General features: G+C 43.2%; 1 protein-coding gene and 1 long non-coding RNA gene across 4 annotated transcripts in view; both read left to right on the top strand.

Annotated features, from left to right (window-relative positions):
* Window positions 1-4,395: 4,395 nt before the first annotated feature.
* The window catches only part of CDH13 (cadherin 13), a 435,704-nt gene continuing 420,555 nt past the window's right edge, over window positions 4,396-19,544 (top strand). Inside the window, exon 1 of one of the 3 annotated variants that reach the window (XM_064386249.1) lies at window positions 4,396-4,649. Coding sequence is in view for 2 of the 3 variants with exons in the window: in XM_064386247.1 (XP_064242317.1) it covers window positions 6,901-6,945 (45 nt within the window). In the remaining variant the exon portion in view is untranslated. Of the gene's footprint in view, window positions 4,650-6,783; window positions 6,946-19,544 lie in introns of those variants that run through there. The other 2 variants (XM_064386247.1, XM_064386248.1) reach the window with 2 other exon arrangements.
* The window catches only part of LOC135279142 (uncharacterized), a 38,287-nt gene continuing 30,516 nt past the window's right edge, over window positions 11,774-19,544 (top strand). The window contains exons 1-2 of the long non-coding RNA XR_010346467.1: window positions 11,774-11,990; window positions 16,399-16,479. This is a non-coding gene — a long non-coding RNA (uncharacterized LOC135279142). The remainder of the gene's footprint in view (window positions 11,991-16,398; window positions 16,480-19,544) is intronic.

Here is a 19,544-nt window from a genome sequence, read left to right as displayed (position 1 = left end):
AGAAGTTTAAGGATGGAGGGTAAAATCTTGATGCTGCTGCCATCCATGGCAATTTGAGTTCAGTGGGACAAGGATATCCCTGAGCTCACCTCAGCCTGGCCCTGCCACAGAGCTGGGGCTGCCCAGCCTGTTCTCCACAGCCAGGCTGGAAAATCAGGGACTCGCAGAAAAGTTTGGGGACCTTAAGGTGGGACACCCTGAACCAGGTTGCTTAGATGTCCCTTTTCATTTTCTGGGGGAGGATTTGCTCAGGTCTCTTGTCCTCCTGCTGGGGCAGCCCTCTGACCCGGTTTTTAACCCAAGACCACGCAGTGGGTGCTTTGCCAGGGCAAATACAATCACAACTCTGATGGAGGGGATTTGCAAACATATTTTTATGATCATGGCATGTGAAATACAGAGCTGCACTGGCCAGGGCAAAAAGAAAAGCAGCTGAAAATGACATGAAAGAGAGCAGTGCCCCAGTCTCTTAACACCTCCAGTGCAAGCAGCTATGCCCAAAGTCAGGAGGTTTAACAGCTCTGGGCTGATGTGTCAGCTCAAGCCCCGTGCACAGAGATATTCAAAGACTGACACATTCTCCCTCTCTCTCTCAACTATTTTATTCCCCCTAAAATATACTTATGTATCTGCTGTTCCTCTGTGAAAAGATGAAAGATTAAGCTGGCTTGTGCCTGGGTAAGAATGGTGAAATGTTCTACCCATAAGTAAGCTGTATATTCATGGTAGAATATTTTAAATGACCCTTATATCATAAGAAGGGATTTAAAAAAAAATCCATAACTGTGAGATTTAAGAGCATATCTCTCACATTTGAATTTCCTAGCTGATATTTGGTTGGGCTTTAGAAACTGTCACACAATAAAGCCATTAAAATTCTGTGGTTAATTTATTCCTGCAGTATTAACTTTCCCATTACTCATGATGAGTATCTTGAGTTTGGATATGTCTTAGAAGAACTTTTGACAGTGATAACTTGCTTTTTCTCCCATTTCCTGTGGAAATGTTATTTTTTTTAATGTATAAAAGAAACTTTTCTAATAAACTTGCACAGTGAATTTTAAATAATGACTTTGAGTTAGTATAGTTGCTACCAAAATAGGCAATGATAAGGTCTTTTGTACATTTGTTTGGTTAATTATTCTGATTTGTATTTCTGGGCAGAATTCAATATTACCCAGTCTTGGAAAATACAGATCCCATTGCCAAAACAAATTTTCTCACTCCTATATCCATTCATTTCCTAGACAATAGGTGAGGTCAGAAGGGAAACAAGGAGTCATTCCCATAATAATGGCAAACAACTAATGAGCTGCCATGCATCATATTCTCCTTGTGCGAAGCTGTAATTGCTTCCAGAACACCTGTATTCAGGCCAGATACAATCATGAGTGGGAGGGAGGGCAAAGGAGCAGCGGTGTTAAAACAAGGAGGGAGAGGCTCATGAGAGGAATGGGAACAGATAGCCCTGCCAAGGAGGAGATGCTGAATGAAGCTGGGGTTCAGTTTGGGGTTTGCACAGTAACAGAGGGTCCCTCAGGAAGGCCACAGGTTTTTTTGAGTGCACAAAAGAGGCAGTGCCTGAGGCATTTAGCAATTTACAGCTCTGGCTTTGTCCACCTTTATGATCTTAATGGGGTCCCTTTGTTTTGTGTGCCTCAGTTTTCCTTCTGGAGCACTGCAAGAATATTTTCTATACCCATATAGTGTGGGGAGGACACCTGTGCTGATGGCCTGTGAGATCACAGAATTAACCAGGCTGGAAAAGACCTTTGAGATCATCAAGTCCAACCTATGACCTAAAACCACCTTATCAAGTAAACAATGGCACCGAGTGCCACATCCACTCTATTTTAGAACACCTCCAGGGACAGTGACTTCAGCCCATTCCAGTGCCTTTGTATTACTGAAAAGAGGGTAAATAAAGAGGCAGAATTCAACAGCCTGCTCATGGATAGGGATGTAGGATTACAAGTGGCTGAATTACTGCAGACTGCCACTCAATCTGGAAGTTTTGCAGTTGGGGCAAGCTCACAGGACAAGATCAATTCCTGTGATTCAGCTGAAAGACACAAGTTCATAACAGACATGGGGTAATACCTGCACTATTCCAGAAAATTCTTAGATGCTGGAAGTCAGCTGAGGAGCAAGAGCTTCTTCCACAAAGGGGCCCAGAGGGAGAAAGGAAATAAAATCAAACTTCTTTCCACAAAGTAGATGTTATGGACTACCCAACCCACCACACACCTAAGGCTCATCTCACTCCTTCCCTATCTTGGTTCAGATGAAGATTGAAATAAGGAATAGTTTCAAGTAAGGATTAGAAATTTAGATGTACGCTACTGCAAATTGTTACTCTAGAATGAATTACAATAACTTGGTTTTAGAAGTTCAAGATAAAATTTATTCATGCTTAAAGGGCTTAGGCATCCAAAAACATGCAAAACCCAAACAACAATAAGTTTTATTCCTATAAGAACTGAAAAACTGGATCCTGTGTTCACAAGAACAGAGATTTCTTTGATTATTATTATTATTATTTGTACAGAAAAGGGTGTGATGGTCCCCTTAAGGATTTTTCTAAAATGTAACGTTCCTGTTTGACTAACCATTTTTAGTCCTGTTCTGACAATGGAACACACCCTATTTCTTTCCACTGAAGTATCAGTTTGTTATGTTGCCTGTTAGCAAGTATGAGAACAAAACCCTTTTACTATCCCAGAGCTTGGGCTGGGATGTAGGGAAACAGTACACAAAGCATTCAGAAGTCCCACAGGTTTTAGAGAAAGCTGAACTAATGACAAACTTTCTGTTGCCAGTAAGTCCTTCATGTAAGAGAGTGTTGTAGGAGTTTGGGGTATGATAGAGGCCTTGGGCTGGGCACAAAATGAAAAGCTGTGGGCTTAAATTCAAACTGCAACCTCCCTTTTTCTGGTGCTTTGGTGAATCTTTCCCAAAGAAACTTCAGCTGCACTAAGACTGGAAGTCTGTACCCAAACCTATTTTGACAGAGCTAGCAAGCAGAAAAACATAGTACCTGGAAAGCGTTCCCCAACTCTCACTAAATCAGCTCTGTTGCAGACCACTGAGTATCTATCCCCCAGAATAAAACATTTTTGCAGCCAGTGACTTCACTTATTCCTGCTGGAGAACCTCAGGTAGGAAGATGGGATTTCACTCCTTTATGGATTCCAGCTCAATCCAGGTACATTTACTGTGAGTTCTTGTCCTACTGTCACACCCTCAGCTGTTGCCCAGGGCTAAAACTTTTTCCCATACTTAAGGAAAATGCAACCTGGTGAAGCAGCCAGGAGTGTAGATGGCCAGTACCACGGCAGGGGAAATCTCTCACATCCAGGTTTCTCATGTGACCCACTTTAATGGGAAATTAAACTCCCGTTTTACTGATAGATTCATAGCAGCTGATCCTCAGCTTTTACAAAATAGGGCAAATCTTCTGAAGGTCAAAAGGCATTTCTGGCAGCATGCAGTCACTCCCTCATCTGCTAATGGGTCTGTCTCTGAAAAAAATCCTTGTGTGTTGCAGGCAATTACTGCTGTTCACATTAGCCTCAGCTCAGCATTGCCCCTGTGGCCAGAGAATGTCTTGGAGAGGGACTGAGCTGATGTGTCAAGTTGCTCCACATTTTATAACTGAAGAAGATGGCATTTTGAGTCTAAAGACTACAGACCATATTACACCCATCAGTTAGCATGGTTTTGGATCAGAAAAGGTCTTGGCAGAAGCTTTCTTTGTCACAAACCAGGACCCTCTCAGTCACTGCCTAAGTTTACTACATATTTTGTATTTGCAGGGAAGAAAAGCACAGCTCACTGTAAAAGGGGAGGTCTGGACCCTCTCATTAATTATGCTTTAAGCCTGGGGCTGTTATTTCTGTTCCTGTGGCTCCATGGCACCTCAGCTTTATTTCACTTGGTTTAGAGAGAGACCACCCTCCATCACCTGCAGTCTTGCCTCCTGTCCACCTCCTCAGTAAAGTTCTGTAGAGTTTGCACCTCCTCCTATTTCCTAAAGCTGAGATAGAGGCACCAACTATTAATTTCTAATTAATTGCCTGCCAGCCCTTTATTAATAAGCTAATTACAGAGAAGACTCTGTGCCTAACCCCAGAAGACACAGTTAGGCTGGGGGCCTACCTGCGAGGGGTCAAACACCTCATTGCAGCAGCTGCTTTCCTCTCTCTGCTGGGATCCCCAGCACCAGGGGTGGGTGTGCTGGAATTCCCCTCAGGTGAGCAGTGCCAAAAGGCCATTTCCCAGCGTGGCTGGACCCTGTGGGTGAGCACTGTGTGTGCTGGAATTCCCCTCAGGTGAGCAGTGCCAAAAGGCCGTTTCCCAGCGTAGCTGGACCCTGTGGGTGAGCGCTGCCGGTGGGTGCAGCCGCCCTCACGCTTGGGCGCCATGTTGCGCCAGGGCTTGGCAGTGACTTGTGAAGGACTATCCCCTCCAGGAAAGGTTAATTTTTCCTCCAAGAATGGTTAATTATGCCTGTAGGAATGGTTATCACCCCTCCAGGAATCAATAGTTGCCCTTTTAGGGGATAAGTAAGACCAGCTGTGAGTAGAGGCCAAAGTGGGAGAGATGGGCTACAACAGGAGGAAGAAACTCTGTGGAACTGGAGGTAAAAGGTTGGTGAATTTGGCTTTTATTACATGATTTTCTCTTTAATTGTTGCTAGAGGGTCTTGGCTGTTTCTGGAGGTAAAGGGCTGTGGTATATGGCTTTTTTTGGCTGGGAGAGCCCTTTGGGGAGGCAGGTCCTGCCCTGTGCCAGGCTGCGGTGCCCGGCCCCTCAGGATGTGGAGGGGTGCCATGGCTGTAGGGATGGCCCTGCTCCTGCAGGACCATTGGGAACTCCTCAGCCTCCTTGTTCCTCTCTCTGCCTCTGCGTTGGGGTGGCCCCATAGCCATGTTATGCCTTGCACAGAAAAGAACTGCTCATGTTGGCTCAAATCTCATGTCACATTATCTTGCAGTGAATCATCTACCCCATGACTTGACTGCTATTTTTTTTTTTTAATGAGTGCCTTTCCTGTAAAACAGGATGCAGATATGCCTTTGTTTCTTTCAGCCACCACCTACTTCTGGTTGGTCTGGTAACTCACTCAGCTGTTTGGCCCCTGTTGGTGGGGTTAAGAATGTCCAAATCCCAGTGCCCACTGTGGAATAGCTGGTGCTGTTTTCTGTGGGATTTGCCCTAGAAACCCCATATAGCCTGGCTTATAAATTCCTAGGTGCTCCTCTTGAGGCTGGGAATTATACTTGGTGGCAAAGTGACTCCCTCAAAGAGAAATGTGACATGGCCAGTCATGTATTTCTAGTCATAAAGAGCTCTAATGGTTTTGATTTTTTTTTACCCTGCTAAACTGGCTTTCTGCCTATGCCTAAAAAGAAAAAAAAAAGTAACCTACCTGCTTTTTTTTTCCTTTTTATATCTAAGTAGTGAACCTTTTGTGGCTATGTAGAGCATTATTATTGCTGCTGGTAGTTCCTACTAGGTTTTGTTTGGATTCTATTCCAACTTGAGTATTAATTTAAACTCATGTGTAATGGAGGTACTGGAACAGAGAGTTATTGCTGCCTGTGAGGGTTTGGACTTGGAGGGACAGTGTTTTCCCTCAGTTTTGGTGCAGTGGGTATGTAAAGGAAGATGTAAGCTCTGAGCAGTAGACTAGCAGTGGTTGCATCAAACAACATTATTCACAGCTGGGAGCTCCTGCTGATGCTGGGGAGCTCAAAGTGGTTGGCAGCTCCTTTATCCCTTCTATCTGCCTACCTGCCTTTCCCTCCCCATGTTTCCTCTCATCTCCACCAGCACAGCAGCCACCCGTGGCGGGGCAGAGCAGAAAGTGATGGCAGCTGGTTCTGCTGGATGAGCAAGTGAGGGGAAAACATCACTGATGAGAGCTGAGGAGACTTTTGATCCTTCTAGAAACGGGGGAAGGGTACTGCCAAGTAACCTTGGTGACTGCCAGGAGACAACTCGGAAAAGGACTGGAGTGTTGTGATACTGGGGAGTGGCAAGGGAGGAGGAGTTGGAAATGCACTCAGGGGAATTCATTCCTAATCTTTGGTCCGTCTGCCTGTGTTGCTTGCTAGGCTGCAACATCACCAATCCAGGGAAAGCAGGTCCCCTCTTTCAAACAGGAAAACTTTTTCTAATTGAAGGACATGCACCTTTGAAACTCTGTCCTAGATGCTAGTTTGTTTAATTAAAAGCCAATTCTGCCATTACCTGAGCAGTTAATAAAATCTATTGCCTTATGATGCATTTTTTTCTGCAGGCTAGAATGGATCTGTCTTGGTTGTGATTTGTGCGATTGAGGGGAAAACACAAAATAGAACCTATAGTTCTACTGCACTGAAAAATTGTGTTCTCTTTCTAAGGCTTGGGAGTAACCAAAACTGCAGAGGTCATTTTTTTAAATTATTAAAAATAAGTTTACCTTATTAACATTTTAATAAAGAGAATTTCTTTGCAGTGGTGCTCTGAGTTGCTCTTGTTTCTCTCTGTTCAATTCCATTCTCTAAAATGGAAAATACTATTGAGATATGTAAAGCATGATGTTAGATTGAAACTAAGCACAGAAATACACCACAGCAAAAATGCTTTCTAAAGGTGCTGTGTTTGTAGAGGTGCTTGCTCAATATGTGTGATGCAAAATGGGGATGCTTTGTGAAGAAATCATCCTTGTAAAGCCATTGGTTCTGGTCATCAGACTCTATCCAATGCTTTAGTGATGATGCTGCTGATCTATTTGGGAAGTTGGCTGGCTCTCAAGGCAGAGTCTCTTCTCAAAGGCTGTTTCACAGTGAAAATATGCTCAGTGCAGCCGAGTGCATGAATGAAAAAGCCTCTGGTACCTTCTAGTCTGGCAAAATGCAGCACAAAACTCAACTTACTCTGTCTTTTCTGCTGTCCCAGGTAAGAAATGTGTGTTTTTTCCTTGCTTTCTTTCATCTTTCTGCTTTTGTGCATTTGGATTTGAAAGTATTTGTAATTCAGCTCTGATTTCTGAGTAATTATACATTGCTTGAATTACTGTTTAAAGATGCAGGATCTCTGCTCTAAGCCAGTTGCTAGGAATGCAGGATCTCATAGCTCCCTGATTTACAATTACAACCAATTTGCCGTGTGATATATAGCATTTTTTTGTTTCCCTTCAGGAAGGGTGGTGGGGGGAATCTTTCAAGTGTCTCGGTTGCAGCTGCAGCGGCAATATTTTCTGTCATATCAAATGCTGCAACTTTGATTTGCCTCTTTTCTCTGTGCCTTGTGCTGGGTAGTAGGTTTATAGACTGTTACAGGCAGCTCGTGCTATTTATTGCTTATTTTTTTTTAAATAAAAGAATTGGAGGGGGGAGAATATGGAGGAAAAATAAAATCAGACCTTGCAAAAGGCTCCCTTCGCCGTACTCTCCTGATAGATGTGTAACACTCCGTTAGTGACTTGCTGTGTAGCCTTTCTCTTATTAAATGTAATAGATCCCCCTCTGCCAGAAAGCAGAGGAAAAAACACCCAGCCTTAAAAACACGGAGCTGCCGGAGCCCCGCTGCTGCTGCCTGTCAAAGCACGGGCACTCGCTGGGCTTTCACTTCTCAGCTGGTCACTCTCTTTTCCCCTCGCTGCTGTCACAGGGTTCACTTTTGGGCAGCTCAGAGCAGGGCTGGAAATCCTTTGTTGTTGTCCAGCTTAAGCACGTTCTCCCTTCTTTTGTCTCAGGGGTTCCTTAACTTGCGCTTACTGACAGTGGGGTGAGATCCTCTGCACCGAGCAGGGATGAAAGTTAATTCCTTTTGGAATTGAGTGGGTTTGTTAACCCTTGCAGGGTTGGTGGGGTTTAGTGTCAAACAAGTGCTTGGGACTCTGCGCTTGACCCCCCGTGTTTGTGTAACTGCAATCTCCGGCAGGTCTGCTAATCCCAAACAGGGCAATAAGGAGGAAAGCAGTGAGGGATCACCACTGGCAGAGCTTTATTGCTAGAGCAGCTGCACAGGGCGTGAGGAGGAGGCAGTGGGGTGATCCACATGCTGTGGATCAAGGTTAGGGCACTCAGGTCCTGGTTTAACCTGGTCAGGAGTCAGGGACGTGGGTGGCTGGAGCTGTGGGACAGCAGAGGCTCGGTGGCTGGGACTGGGAGTGAGCAAGCACAAAGGCATTTGGGTGGGTTCGGGATACCAGCCCTGCTCCCGGGAGTGGAACAAATGAAAGCAGCTGCCTTGGGCCATGGGTTTGGTGCCGAGCAGCATGTGCTGGTGCCACATGGAGAGCTCCTGGCAGGGCCACTCTGCCAGCCAGGGCTGGGCTCCCTGGCACTGTCTGAGGACAGCCTCTGGCTCTGCTGGGACTGGCCCAGGACAGCAGCCAAGCTGCTGCCCTGGGAGGGCTGAGCACTGTCCCGTGGGCTGGGGGAACCCAGAGGGCTCCTGGGGATGAGAAGTTGTCACAAGTGGGCTGAGATCCAGCGAGGGCTGGCAGGGGAGGCAATGCTCAGGGAGCAAGGGGCTGGGGGAGGGAGAGGGCACAGGCAGTGGAAGGGTAACCTGTGGATGTACTGAAGTGGTGCTCTCATCTTGGCTTTGAGACCTCCCATCTGCTTTGCTTGGCTTTCTCTCTGTTTTCAGTCTTTTTTTGGTACAGCTTCTCTAACACGATGCTGAATTAATGATCTCGAGTTGGGATTTTCTTTGGTGGTCGCTTGCAGGAAAGCAGAATATATGTGATACAAGAGGATGGACTTCTAGGGCCTATGAAACATAGCTGGCATTTTTTTAATGTTAATGACTACTTAAAATCTGACAAGGTGCAGACACCTGATTCTGAAAACCCTCTTGTTTTTATTGATGACTTTCAGTGATGCTCCAGAGTTTCTCCCCAGGCTTGGCTGAGTTCTGCTCTACTGCAGGGCTGAGCTTGGTGCTTTACCCTTGCTTCCAGGTGAAGTGCTCAAATTGCACTCCACCTTCTTTCTCAGCTTGTACTGCTCTATCTGGTCATGTCTCTCTCCACCATGTGAGCTAGTGCATGTCCAAGTTTACTTTGCAGTTCATGTCTAAGAGTTAATGAATTGGGGAATGAATCAGACTGTAATGTGGAAGTGTATGTAATTCTGACTGCAGGTCTAGGTTGTTCAGTATTGGCAGGTTAAAGTATGAATTGGAGGGGGTGCCATGCTAGGGAAAGGAATGGGATTTACTGAAACACTGTTTGGCTTTTCTCTTTGACACCCCACATGCACAACTTTCATGTGACAGGAAAAGTAAACAGAAGAATGTGAGAAACAACATATTAAACAAATGCAGCCATCTGCTTGTGTAGTGGTTGTAACACATTTGGGGATCTTTTTCTGCACGTTTTCTTTTTTTCTCCCTTAGGAGTAGCAAGAATGTCTCATATAATGCAATACTAGTGGAACCAGAAAGGACCAAGTTTGATAGAATTATTTCTAAGCAGGAGCAATCTAGTAATCTTGCTGTGGAAGCAGAAGATAGTGATAACTTAGTTTCAAAGTAATGATAGCAAAGTTTGCAGTGTAGAGAAAAAAGTTTGAGGAAATTCTTTTATGTCAATAGGAACCTGGACTGTAAAAGGTTTATTCTTACTGAAAAACCCATTTCTAAAATTAGTAACTTGGGTTTTGTGTTTTCTTGGTCTGCCTCCAATTCAACTGTGTTTTTAAAGAAGAAAAACTTTGCTTTTTGAGGCATTAAAAGGATGAAGATGGAGAAGCATTTTTTCATATCAAAGCAGCTCATTAAGTATGTATGCAAAAACTGAGGTAAACAGTGAGCATTAAATGAATTCTTCCTTTTGCAAAGATTTAGTCTACACTACTACCAACTGTTTTGTTTTCACCAAGAGGAAAACTGAGCATTAGCTGGAATAAATGAGAGATGTTTCAAGTAATCCTTTAATTCAGACTCACCTTTAAAACTCCAAAGCATAACTATAATATACAGCTTTATTGATCTGAAGCTGACAATAAAAACTGAATGTACTCTGGTAGCTTATGCAGTTCACTATACAGGGTACAGTAAGCAGTAAATGTATACTCTGATCTGATAGAATTAAAAATATATGTGTTTTATGTTTTCCCCAAAGGCTATTTTCTAAAATCTACATATAAAATATTTGTTTTAAGACAAAAGTTGTTCACAGGCTTCCTTTTTTATGTCATGCATGTCGTGCAGAGAGATGACTCAAAATTTGTAAATAAGGCTTACAGGCTGAGGAAAAAACCCCATATTTTTGATAATTTTAACAATAACTGTCATGTTTCACTGGGTTGCAACCAAGTAAATTGGAAAAATGTGTAGATTTTACAAGCTTGTCATTAGAGTGAATAGAGAAAATTAGTCCTCAAACTCTTTCCCCTAATGCAGAGCCCACACTGCTGCATTCTTAAGCTTTTATTTGTTCAAATTTCTCCAGAAGAGGGCTCCATGCACAGCTTAAAAGGCAGCACCAGGTATTGAAAGCAAAAGAAATTTAACAGCTTCAGGAATAAAGACAAGTCTTGCTCACAGAAGTGTGTTGATATAACATTGCAGATTATGCTCAAATTCTGACCAAGTACCTCCCTCTTCTATCTTGTTGTTGTTGGTCTTATTATTTGAGAGCTCTAGAGGAGAAGTCCTCTGGTTCTTGTGCTATATCAGAGTTGTGGAAATGCTTAAAAATGTTACAGAAACTCAATTGTCAATTGCTCTGTATAGTTATTTCTACTGATGAGGACTTTGTGAACAGGCTGATGCTTGCTCCCCACAGTTTCAAGCCATCATTTTTGGCTATGCAGTCAAAAACCATCTTCCAGTTGCATATGTCATTCAGAAGATGGTGTCTCCCAAAACACAGAGCCATTCCAGCAGTTGTGCTGTCCTATTTCCCAAATATTACCTTGGAGGGAAGGTTGGCACTGGTGAATTACGATGGCTTTTGGCTACAGCTCTAATCTCTAAAAATATCCTTACACAGGACCTGACCACAGCCCTGACTGCTAAGCAAGGGGGGTTTGTTATGGCAGACAAGTGAAAACATGAAAATGCTTCTGCAGTTATGGCAATTAAACCCCACTTTGTGTACCCCCTGAGACTCAATCCTTCAATCTGAGGCATAGTTTAGGTGATATGTTGCGTCCTGCTTTCTGTTTCTGAGAACGAAAACTTCAAAAAGGTTTTCTTGGCACAAGTAATATCTGTGCTGTGATCCACTGGGAGTTATTGACTTGGCTTTTAGTGACTTGGCAGCTAAGAAATGGGTATTCCTAAAAGCTGTCTCAGTGCAGCAGGTTCTATTAGGACCACGTAGATGGCAACAGTGGTGCCCCTTCAAGGAGTTGTGAAGTTCTGCTTTCCTTTTCTTGTTTGCTGCAAGATAAGCAGGCTCTTCCGTTCTATTAATATGTAAAAGCAAGGCAGATAACAGAGCTCTGTGTTCCACTCTTGCTGCATCACTGCTGGAGTTGCAGCTCTAATCTTCAGCTGCTGGGTTGCATCAGTGTGCTGCATGTCAGGATTTTGGCCTCAGGTTTCAGAGTTCCTACGACAGCACAAACCTGTGGCTGCACTCTCTGGCCACAGAGAGCAACAGGCACAACTTTCCCTGGTATTGTCCTGGGGAAGGCTGTGAAAAGATCAGAGAAAAGAATGAAAAACAATTCTTATCTTCACTGGCTGCACCTGTTGTTATGAACATTTGGAATGCGTTATGGAGATTTGCTTACCAAAGGGTGATTTCTTAACTGGCCAGTGGTGATGGTGTTTAGATTGAAGGACCCATTAGTTTCACCTGTGTTGTGATTGTCTGTAAGGGCAATGGGTTTCTTAATAAGTATAGTGTAATAAAGTGATTGATCAGCCTTCTGGAATCATGGAATCAGTGCTAATCATTACCTGGCTGGGGGCCGGGCCTGTGACAAAACAAACGTTTCTGGAGGATGGGGGCTTCATTCAGGACTTTGAATACAAAGGTCAGGTTAGAAGTTTTTGATTTTTTATTTATTGTCTCATGGAGAGTTACAGTGGCAAAATTCACTGTTTTGCTGTGTATCACTGGTATTCCAGCCAGCCGGAACAACTGTGTCCTGGGGGCATCAGGCTCAGCTTGGCCAGCTGGGAGGGGATTGTCCTGCTCTGCTCTCCACTGGGGTGGCCTCAGCTTGAGTGCTGAGGGCAGTTTTGGTCACCACATATAACAAAGGTATTAAATTATTAGAGAGTCCAAATCAGAGCAATGAAGATGGTGGAGGACCTTGAGGGGAAGTGGTATGAGGAGTGTCTGAGGGCACCTGGCTTGTTCAGCCTGGAGAAGAGGAGACTGAAGGGTGATCTCATTGCAGTCACAACTTCCTCGTGAGCAGAAGAGGAGGGGCAGGCACTGATCTTTGCTCTGTGTGACCAGTGCGGGACCCCAGGGAATGGTGTTAAGTTGTGTCATGGGAGGTTCAGGTTTGATATTAGGAAAAGTTTTCCACCCAGAGGATGAAATAGTCTCCCCAGGGCAGTGGTTGCACCACTAAGCCTGAGAGCTCAAGAAGAGTTTGGCCAATGCTCTTGGGCACGTGGAGTGACTCTGGAGGATGGTCTTGTGCAGGGCCAGGAGTTGGACTCAATGATCCTTGTGAGTCCTTTCCAATTCCACATATTCTGTGATTCTAACTAGAGGTTCATCTGTGCAGGCAAAAAGACAAATCTACAATGTCCACTGGGGAGGAGAAACAGAATGAGAGGCATTTATCATCCTTAGGAGCCTAAGTGGGCTATTGCATTTCCCAGTTAACTCTGGATGATATTAGTGGGTTCTTGATCATGGCCATATGGTTGCACTGTGCCCTGCCCTAATCTCCAGATGGAAGGGACCAGCCCAGATGGGAGGCTGTGTTTTTCTGTCACTTCACGTGTCCTGCAGCTAACACAGTGTTAGTGTACACAAATCAGGAGGATATTAAACGCCAAAGAGGAGAGGAAAATAAAACTTGCTTTATTAGCCACTGTTTCATTATTCAGAGGTCTTGGAAATTTGCTCACTACTGCTTTTTAAAGTATTTTTGTTGTTTTGGTTTTTTTTGTGTGTGGTGTGGACTGTATTCTCTGTCAAATGGAAGACTCTAATTCTTTGAAAGCCTTACTGTTTGATATGAAGGGAACTCATTCTGCTCCTATCTTATCCAATATTCTACTGTTTTGCACCATTAATTTTCTTGGCTAGAGGAAGAAAAGAAGGATTTTAAGATTTGGTTCGATGGAGCTGGTTAGAACAGTTCCATGAACGGACTAAAATAAATATGAGGTGTTAAGAGTGGAGTGAACCTTTTCAACACACTGTGGTTTTCAGTATCTCTAACCACTTGGAAAAGCTGATTAAGGTGTTTAAATAGCTTCTGATATCTCTGGATGTCCATGTATGGATGTCTAATTTGGTATCTTTATGGGCCTTGTTCTTAGGAAACCGAACATCCACCTTCAAGTTTTTGAAATGTCTCAAAATTGGACACACATACACAGCTCCCTGAAATTAATACAATTTTATTATCTAGGATTCCGTAGACTCCATTGGATAAAGTTTTTGCTCCCAAAATGTTCATTTCCTAGCAAACCACTAATAATAGCTATTTATTTCAGTCTAAATTATTTCATTCTCTTGCTATGAACAACTAATGCTTAATTTCTTATTAGTAATGGCAATGTATATATTTCTTAAAGTTAATATTTAATTCCCAGGGACTTTGCAGCTTGGTAAGTAATGAAGAGCAAATAATTCTTGTGTGTATGAAGGCTGTGTTAACTGTGCAGACAGCAAGTGGGTTTCTAAAAGTTTTCAGACTTTTTAGGATTTTGAGCAATCATGGCAGATGGACCTTGTGAAATTTGTGTAACTTGAAAGGACTCAAAATGCTGAAAACCTCAGGTTCTAGGCCACTAAGACATCACAGCACTGTTCATGTGGCTGTATGCAAAGAAATATTTATACCTAAAACTGGAATTCAGGGTAGGAGATGCTCACTTGCAAATATCTGTACCTGTAAGCTCAGGTTACCTCAGCTGTGACTGTTTTTGTGTTTGTTACCCCTTTCCCTTCCCTGGGCTGGGTGTGAGAGCTCCTTTCCTGCTCCAAGGCAAGGCTGACAACCTTGGCTGGACACTCAGCCGAGGGAGCCCTGATTCTCTGCATTAATGGCTGGCTGCCACATGGGCAGGAACACAGCTGTGGCACACGTAGCAAGAGCATGGATAACTGCTTATATTGCTACAAATCAATCCATAAAAGCGTTGACACATTGAGTTTTGTTCAAACTGCTGTGGAGCAAAAAACCCCAAATGTGTTACAAAGCACTTATCATGCTGATAATTGGCTCATCTACTTTATAGACACTCAATCTCTTTCTTTTCATCTTCTTGGCATAACTTGGAATTGGGCTTCTGTGCAAGTTGTCAGTAGAGTCCTGGAGTCAAGCGCAGGGGATTTTGAATCTGTAAGTGTAAAACAAAAGCTGGCATTTGTCCATGGGGTCACTGTATAAAGGGAGATATCTTAGCTGCCTGAAACAGGAGTATGATCCACAGCTTGTAGAGAGAGCGTAAAAGGATAGAGGCAGGGGAATATGATGTAAAATTTCCCCTTCCTTAGCCTGTTACAGTGTTCTTGTGTATAATTGGATTTTCAGCAATGGGTAGCTGCTTGGGAGCAGAGAAAACCCCAGAAATGGTGTCCCCAGGATCTTGTAATTTCTCATAGACAAACCTTCTTGCTTTGAGTTCCGCTGCTACCAAATAAGGTGTATTTATACACTTCTCTTGAGACAGCCCTGTGCTGTCCCTGAGGAGCTGCATTTTATCAGACAACAAACAGCTATAACAGAATGTGAGAACTGAACATAGCACTGCTCTGGAGTTGACAAAGCAGGAAATCCAGAGCATCTGGTACTTTGCTCCCTGAGTGAAAGGAGATGGAATTAGGCATAGAATTGGATGGGCATTTCCTTCCCCATCAAACCCATTGTTTCAGAGCTCTGTCAGAGGAAGCTGAGCAGCTCCAACTGTGCTTTCAGCAAGAATGGGTATCTCAGCTGCGGGTTTGAGTTTGCAGTTAAATAACCAGCCAAATGAAAAGGTGTTCAGCTTGACCTTCTGCCAAGATAACTGGTCTTGCAAGTGCCAGAAAGTCCTAGTTATTATCCAGGTGAAATTTGAAATTAAATACCTGTGGGTAAAGAAAAATGAGAATGATACTAAAATAGAACAATGCATAAAATTCTGTCCTGGTTTCTGGGCGTATTTGTTAGCTCACTACCCGAAGGTTGTACTTCGTGCCAGACAAAGTGAATTTATTGTTTTCTAAGATGTTTGTTTTCATAATTCATGATTGTATTGAACTAACTGGACTCTGACTCTATAAATCTTGATTTATAGATATTGATATTCCTGTCAATTTACTAATACACAGCTCTGACCTCAACACTAAACTAGTCAGGTGCATATTTGATAATCTTTCCTTAATAATGGATCATAAAATCATTTGAGTTCGAAGGAACCTTAAAGAGCATCTCATTCCAACAATTCTGCCATGAGCAGGGACAACTTCCAGTAGACCAGGCTGCTCCAAGCCCTGTCCAGCCTGGCCTTGAACACTCTCAATCCATTCTCTGTCTTGCACTTGGGCTTCTGGACCTGATTCTGTGTGAAATTTGGTAATATCATTGCAAGAGTCATTATTTAGTGGAACAAAGCTGTAGGGATAGTCAGGGAAGAATGGAGTGGTGGGAGCACACCTTCTTGCACCCACATTCCCTGCTTTTTTGGGAATGGATAAGCCTCTGACATATAGTTTTGAAATAACTGTTTTCTTCTAATGTATTAAACTACAATGTCTGATTAAAAAATAATGAACAAGAATACATTCTCCAGTGTTAAATGTCACCAATGGTTTTCCCTAATTGTTGATCTCTGCAGTTTGGTTATCAATGCAGAAATGTGGCACTTTGTCTGGTGAGGGTATTGATTATTGTAATCTGGAAAAAGAGCAGCTGATAAGTACACATACCAAGTGTTACCAAGAAGTAAGATAACAATGCTGGGGATAAATAATGAAATTTTGTCTTGTGGAAATTCTGGTCTTGCACATCTCTCAACTTCAGTTTTGTGTGTTTGCAATAGCAAAGCTCTGCTGCTCACACCACACAGGAGCAAGTCTCCAGAGGATGTGGATTGATTGCACTGCCCCTCCTTTTGTTATCTGGGTGAAGGATGGGTGGTGTCAGTGCCATGTGCATTCCCGCTGTGCACGTACTGGGATGCTTACACTGCTTCTATTGCTGTGATAGCTGAGCACCCTACAAATGGTAATGAATTTATCCTTGCTTCCCTAAAATAACTGCTCAGTTACGACAGGAACATTATTCTGAAATGGGAGACAGCCTCCAACATCTGCCTGTTTCAATGACTCGAGGTCTGTTATCTTAGGTGAGTAATGATGTCGCCTGCTGTCACTTGGGCTGCTGGTGTTGATTCAGTGGTGACACTTCATTCCACTCCAGAAAGATTAATTCTGATTGGAGGGAGCCCAGAATAAATTCAGTCTTTAGGCCAATCAGAAGGTGGTGTTTCCAGTAGTATTTTAATAATGCAGCTCAACTTTCAAGAATGTAATTAGTTATGATTTGCCAAGGAACTGCCTATCTCTATACTGTAGTTACTCACATAGAAAGAAAACTAATAAGATAAAATATAATCATAGCTGCACAGAGCTCTTTAGGCATAAGGAAATGGAGACTGCTTGCTCATTGCTGGTTCTTGTGATGGCTGCTGGCACAAAGATCAGGTGGAGCAGAGGAGGAGGATGAGGGTGGCAGTTCTATTTACACTCAAGGCATTTCAGACCCCAGCAGTTTGGGGTTGAAAATGGGTCAGATAATGCACAACCAACTCTACTTGGGTAGGGCAGAGGTTCTGCATCTTGCCATTGCAACAGGAAACACAGTCTCAGAATATTTCTCCCATCACCTGCTCACTGACAGAGGTTCCTGTCTTCTTTCCTTTGCTCAGTTTGGAGGAGGCAGAGCTGCCAAAATCTTGGGCTGCTCTGGCAGGAGGTGAGCTGCTGGTTGTGACTGTTTCCCCCCCAGGTTTATCTGCTGGAAGTGGGATGTTGCCAACTTGAAGTGTCACTGTTAGGGAGATGCACCCAAATGTTTGAGTTCTGGGAGCGCTAGGACACATGGATGCACCATTTGCTACATGACCAAAACATGAGACTCTGTGGATTTGTATGGACTGTTGAAAGGCAAAGTCTTATTTTTTGGAACAGCTGCTTCTTCCTGTGTGTTTGTCTCTCTGAAATGAGGAGTTAGTCTTGCACTTGCTTCCCAATAATAGAATTTTCAAAGCTTTTCCTCCTTCAGGAGTTAAAGGCACACAAGCACAGAACCTGTTTCTTGCTGTGCATGGGAGCTAAACATTGATTATGGGGTGGGTGAAGGAGTTGTGTAAAACAAGCTGACTTTCTTGGCTGCAATAACTCGTGTTGAACCTGAACAGAATTGTTTCTCCAACTTGTTCTTGACTTCTGATTTCTGCATGCTGTGTGTTTGTGGAGTCTAGCTGGGATACATAGGAATAAAAAGCCATCGTGCACAGCATGAATGGTTCTCTCTGCCTTTACCTCCAGGCTGACTGGAAGCATCAGCATTCCTGTAATTTCCTTGTTCAAATTGCTTTTTTCTTTTTTCTCCTCCATCTGGTTAAAATAATTCAGATAGTATGAGTGCTTTTAGTTTTTGTACTCAAACTTTTCTCCAGAACCCCTAGTGTTGGGGGAAAGGGTGAATAATTTTTGCTACTGTGGTTTGACTTAGATGGGGTTCAGCAGGTTCTGCTGGAAAGTCCATCCCTGTTTTAGGTGCTTATAGATGCTTTTCTTCTGGTGATAAAAGAGGATGGAGGCTTTCTTGCACTAAGAAGACAAGCAGACACACTTAAGGAGTTGCTTTCCTTTAGCCTTTCACATGGGTCATATTTTCACTGGTTAATCTGAAGATTCCCCAGAGTTAGTGCAGTGTTAAGTTCCAACCTTTGGCTCATGTGGTAGGGAACTCTAAATGTTGTAATGTCAGTACTTGTGCTTTTCCTGGTATGTTCACATCACCCTATTGCTTTCTCCCTTAGTTCTTTCTGCTCATGTGGAAAAGAGAATTTCATTTATTGTCCCCAGTAATGGTGTTAGGTTTGTGATCTCCTGGAGTCAGAAGTGCTGGGGTAGTAATTTGTTAATAAACATGCTGACATAGCTGCTGAATTTCTTCTCCTTTTCCCTGCTTGACTGAGGAGTACAAGAAAGAAGAGCAAACCTTAAAGCATAAAAATTGAACGGAAAGCAAAACTAAGGGAAAAGAAAAACAAAATGGCATTCAATGTTTGTCACTTTGCAGCTGTTAGGACTTGGAAAGCAGCCTTTTGTATTTGTGATACAGTCAACAGATGTATACAGGAATGGAGCTCAGTCTGATTTTGCCTGATTTCCACATCTTCATTTGCACAGCCTTGCCTCAGAGCTTAGGCTGACACCCATATCCAGAGCTCTTGCTCGTATCTACATCTGAAGTTGTTGGCATCAGGAAATGGTGATAATGTTTTATGCATGTTTGTGTATATCAGCACGCTGGTTTATGAGAGGCAGGAAATTTAATCCTTTGTACACCTCTTTATCCATTTCCAGCATTCATTAGCTGCCACAGAACTCTCCTCTCTTTTGCATTGTATATTTTGGTGTGGCTTTGTTATAATTTGTTCTATGTCTTGATGGACAACATTTATTCCTACTGCTTTGACGCTGTTGTATTCATTAAATCCATTCTACTGATTCTTTGGCAAGCTTGTTATCACACAGATGAAATAAATGTAGGAGATCCCTTCCTCTAATTGACTAATTGGATGGGGAAGGAATGGGAGTGGAGAGAACAGAAGACAACTTGGTGTAAACTGTGAGGCCAAAGCAGCCTTCATTGCAGGACAGCACTTTGCAATTTCTTTTGGAATTGTTTGCATGTCACTTCTTTTAGTGTCTGAAGCCAGTTTATGTGTATCAGGAGGGTGACTTGCCACTTGTTCCCTGTGTGACACCAGCAGGATTTTAACTGTTTACTGGTGGATGTGAGTATGTCCCAAAGAAAATGGAAAGGTAGGAAAGGATCAGAGAACCTCAGAGGGGAAGTGCAACTCTGTTATGGCTTTCTAGCAATAAATATGAAACAAGGCAGCTACCAGGAACAGCTAGGTGATGTCTTGCTGAAAAGGGGCAACTCCTAGGAAAGAGAAATGTTCCGAAGTTTTGTCAGATATTGTGTGACTTCCCCTCTCCTACCACTTTTGCTAATATATATTTTCACAGATTTGTCCCTTTTCTCTTATTTTTCTGACAACTCTTGGAGGCTCGCTAAAGAGCAAGAGATTAAAAGGAAGAGAACCTGGCTTCAGGCACATGTGCAAACTAGCTGTTAGTTTTCTGCAGGTCCTTCCATGCTTCAAACAGA

This window comes from Passer domesticus, chromosome 12 (genome assembly GCF_036417665.1).
Source record: "Passer domesticus isolate bPasDom1 chromosome 12, bPasDom1.hap1, whole genome shotgun sequence".
NCBI classification, from domain to species: Eukaryota; Metazoa; Chordata; class Aves; order Passeriformes; family Passeridae; genus Passer; species Passer domesticus.
The sequence above is the reverse complement of the archived record's forward strand: the minus strand, read 5'-3'. Positions and strand labels throughout refer to the sequence as shown.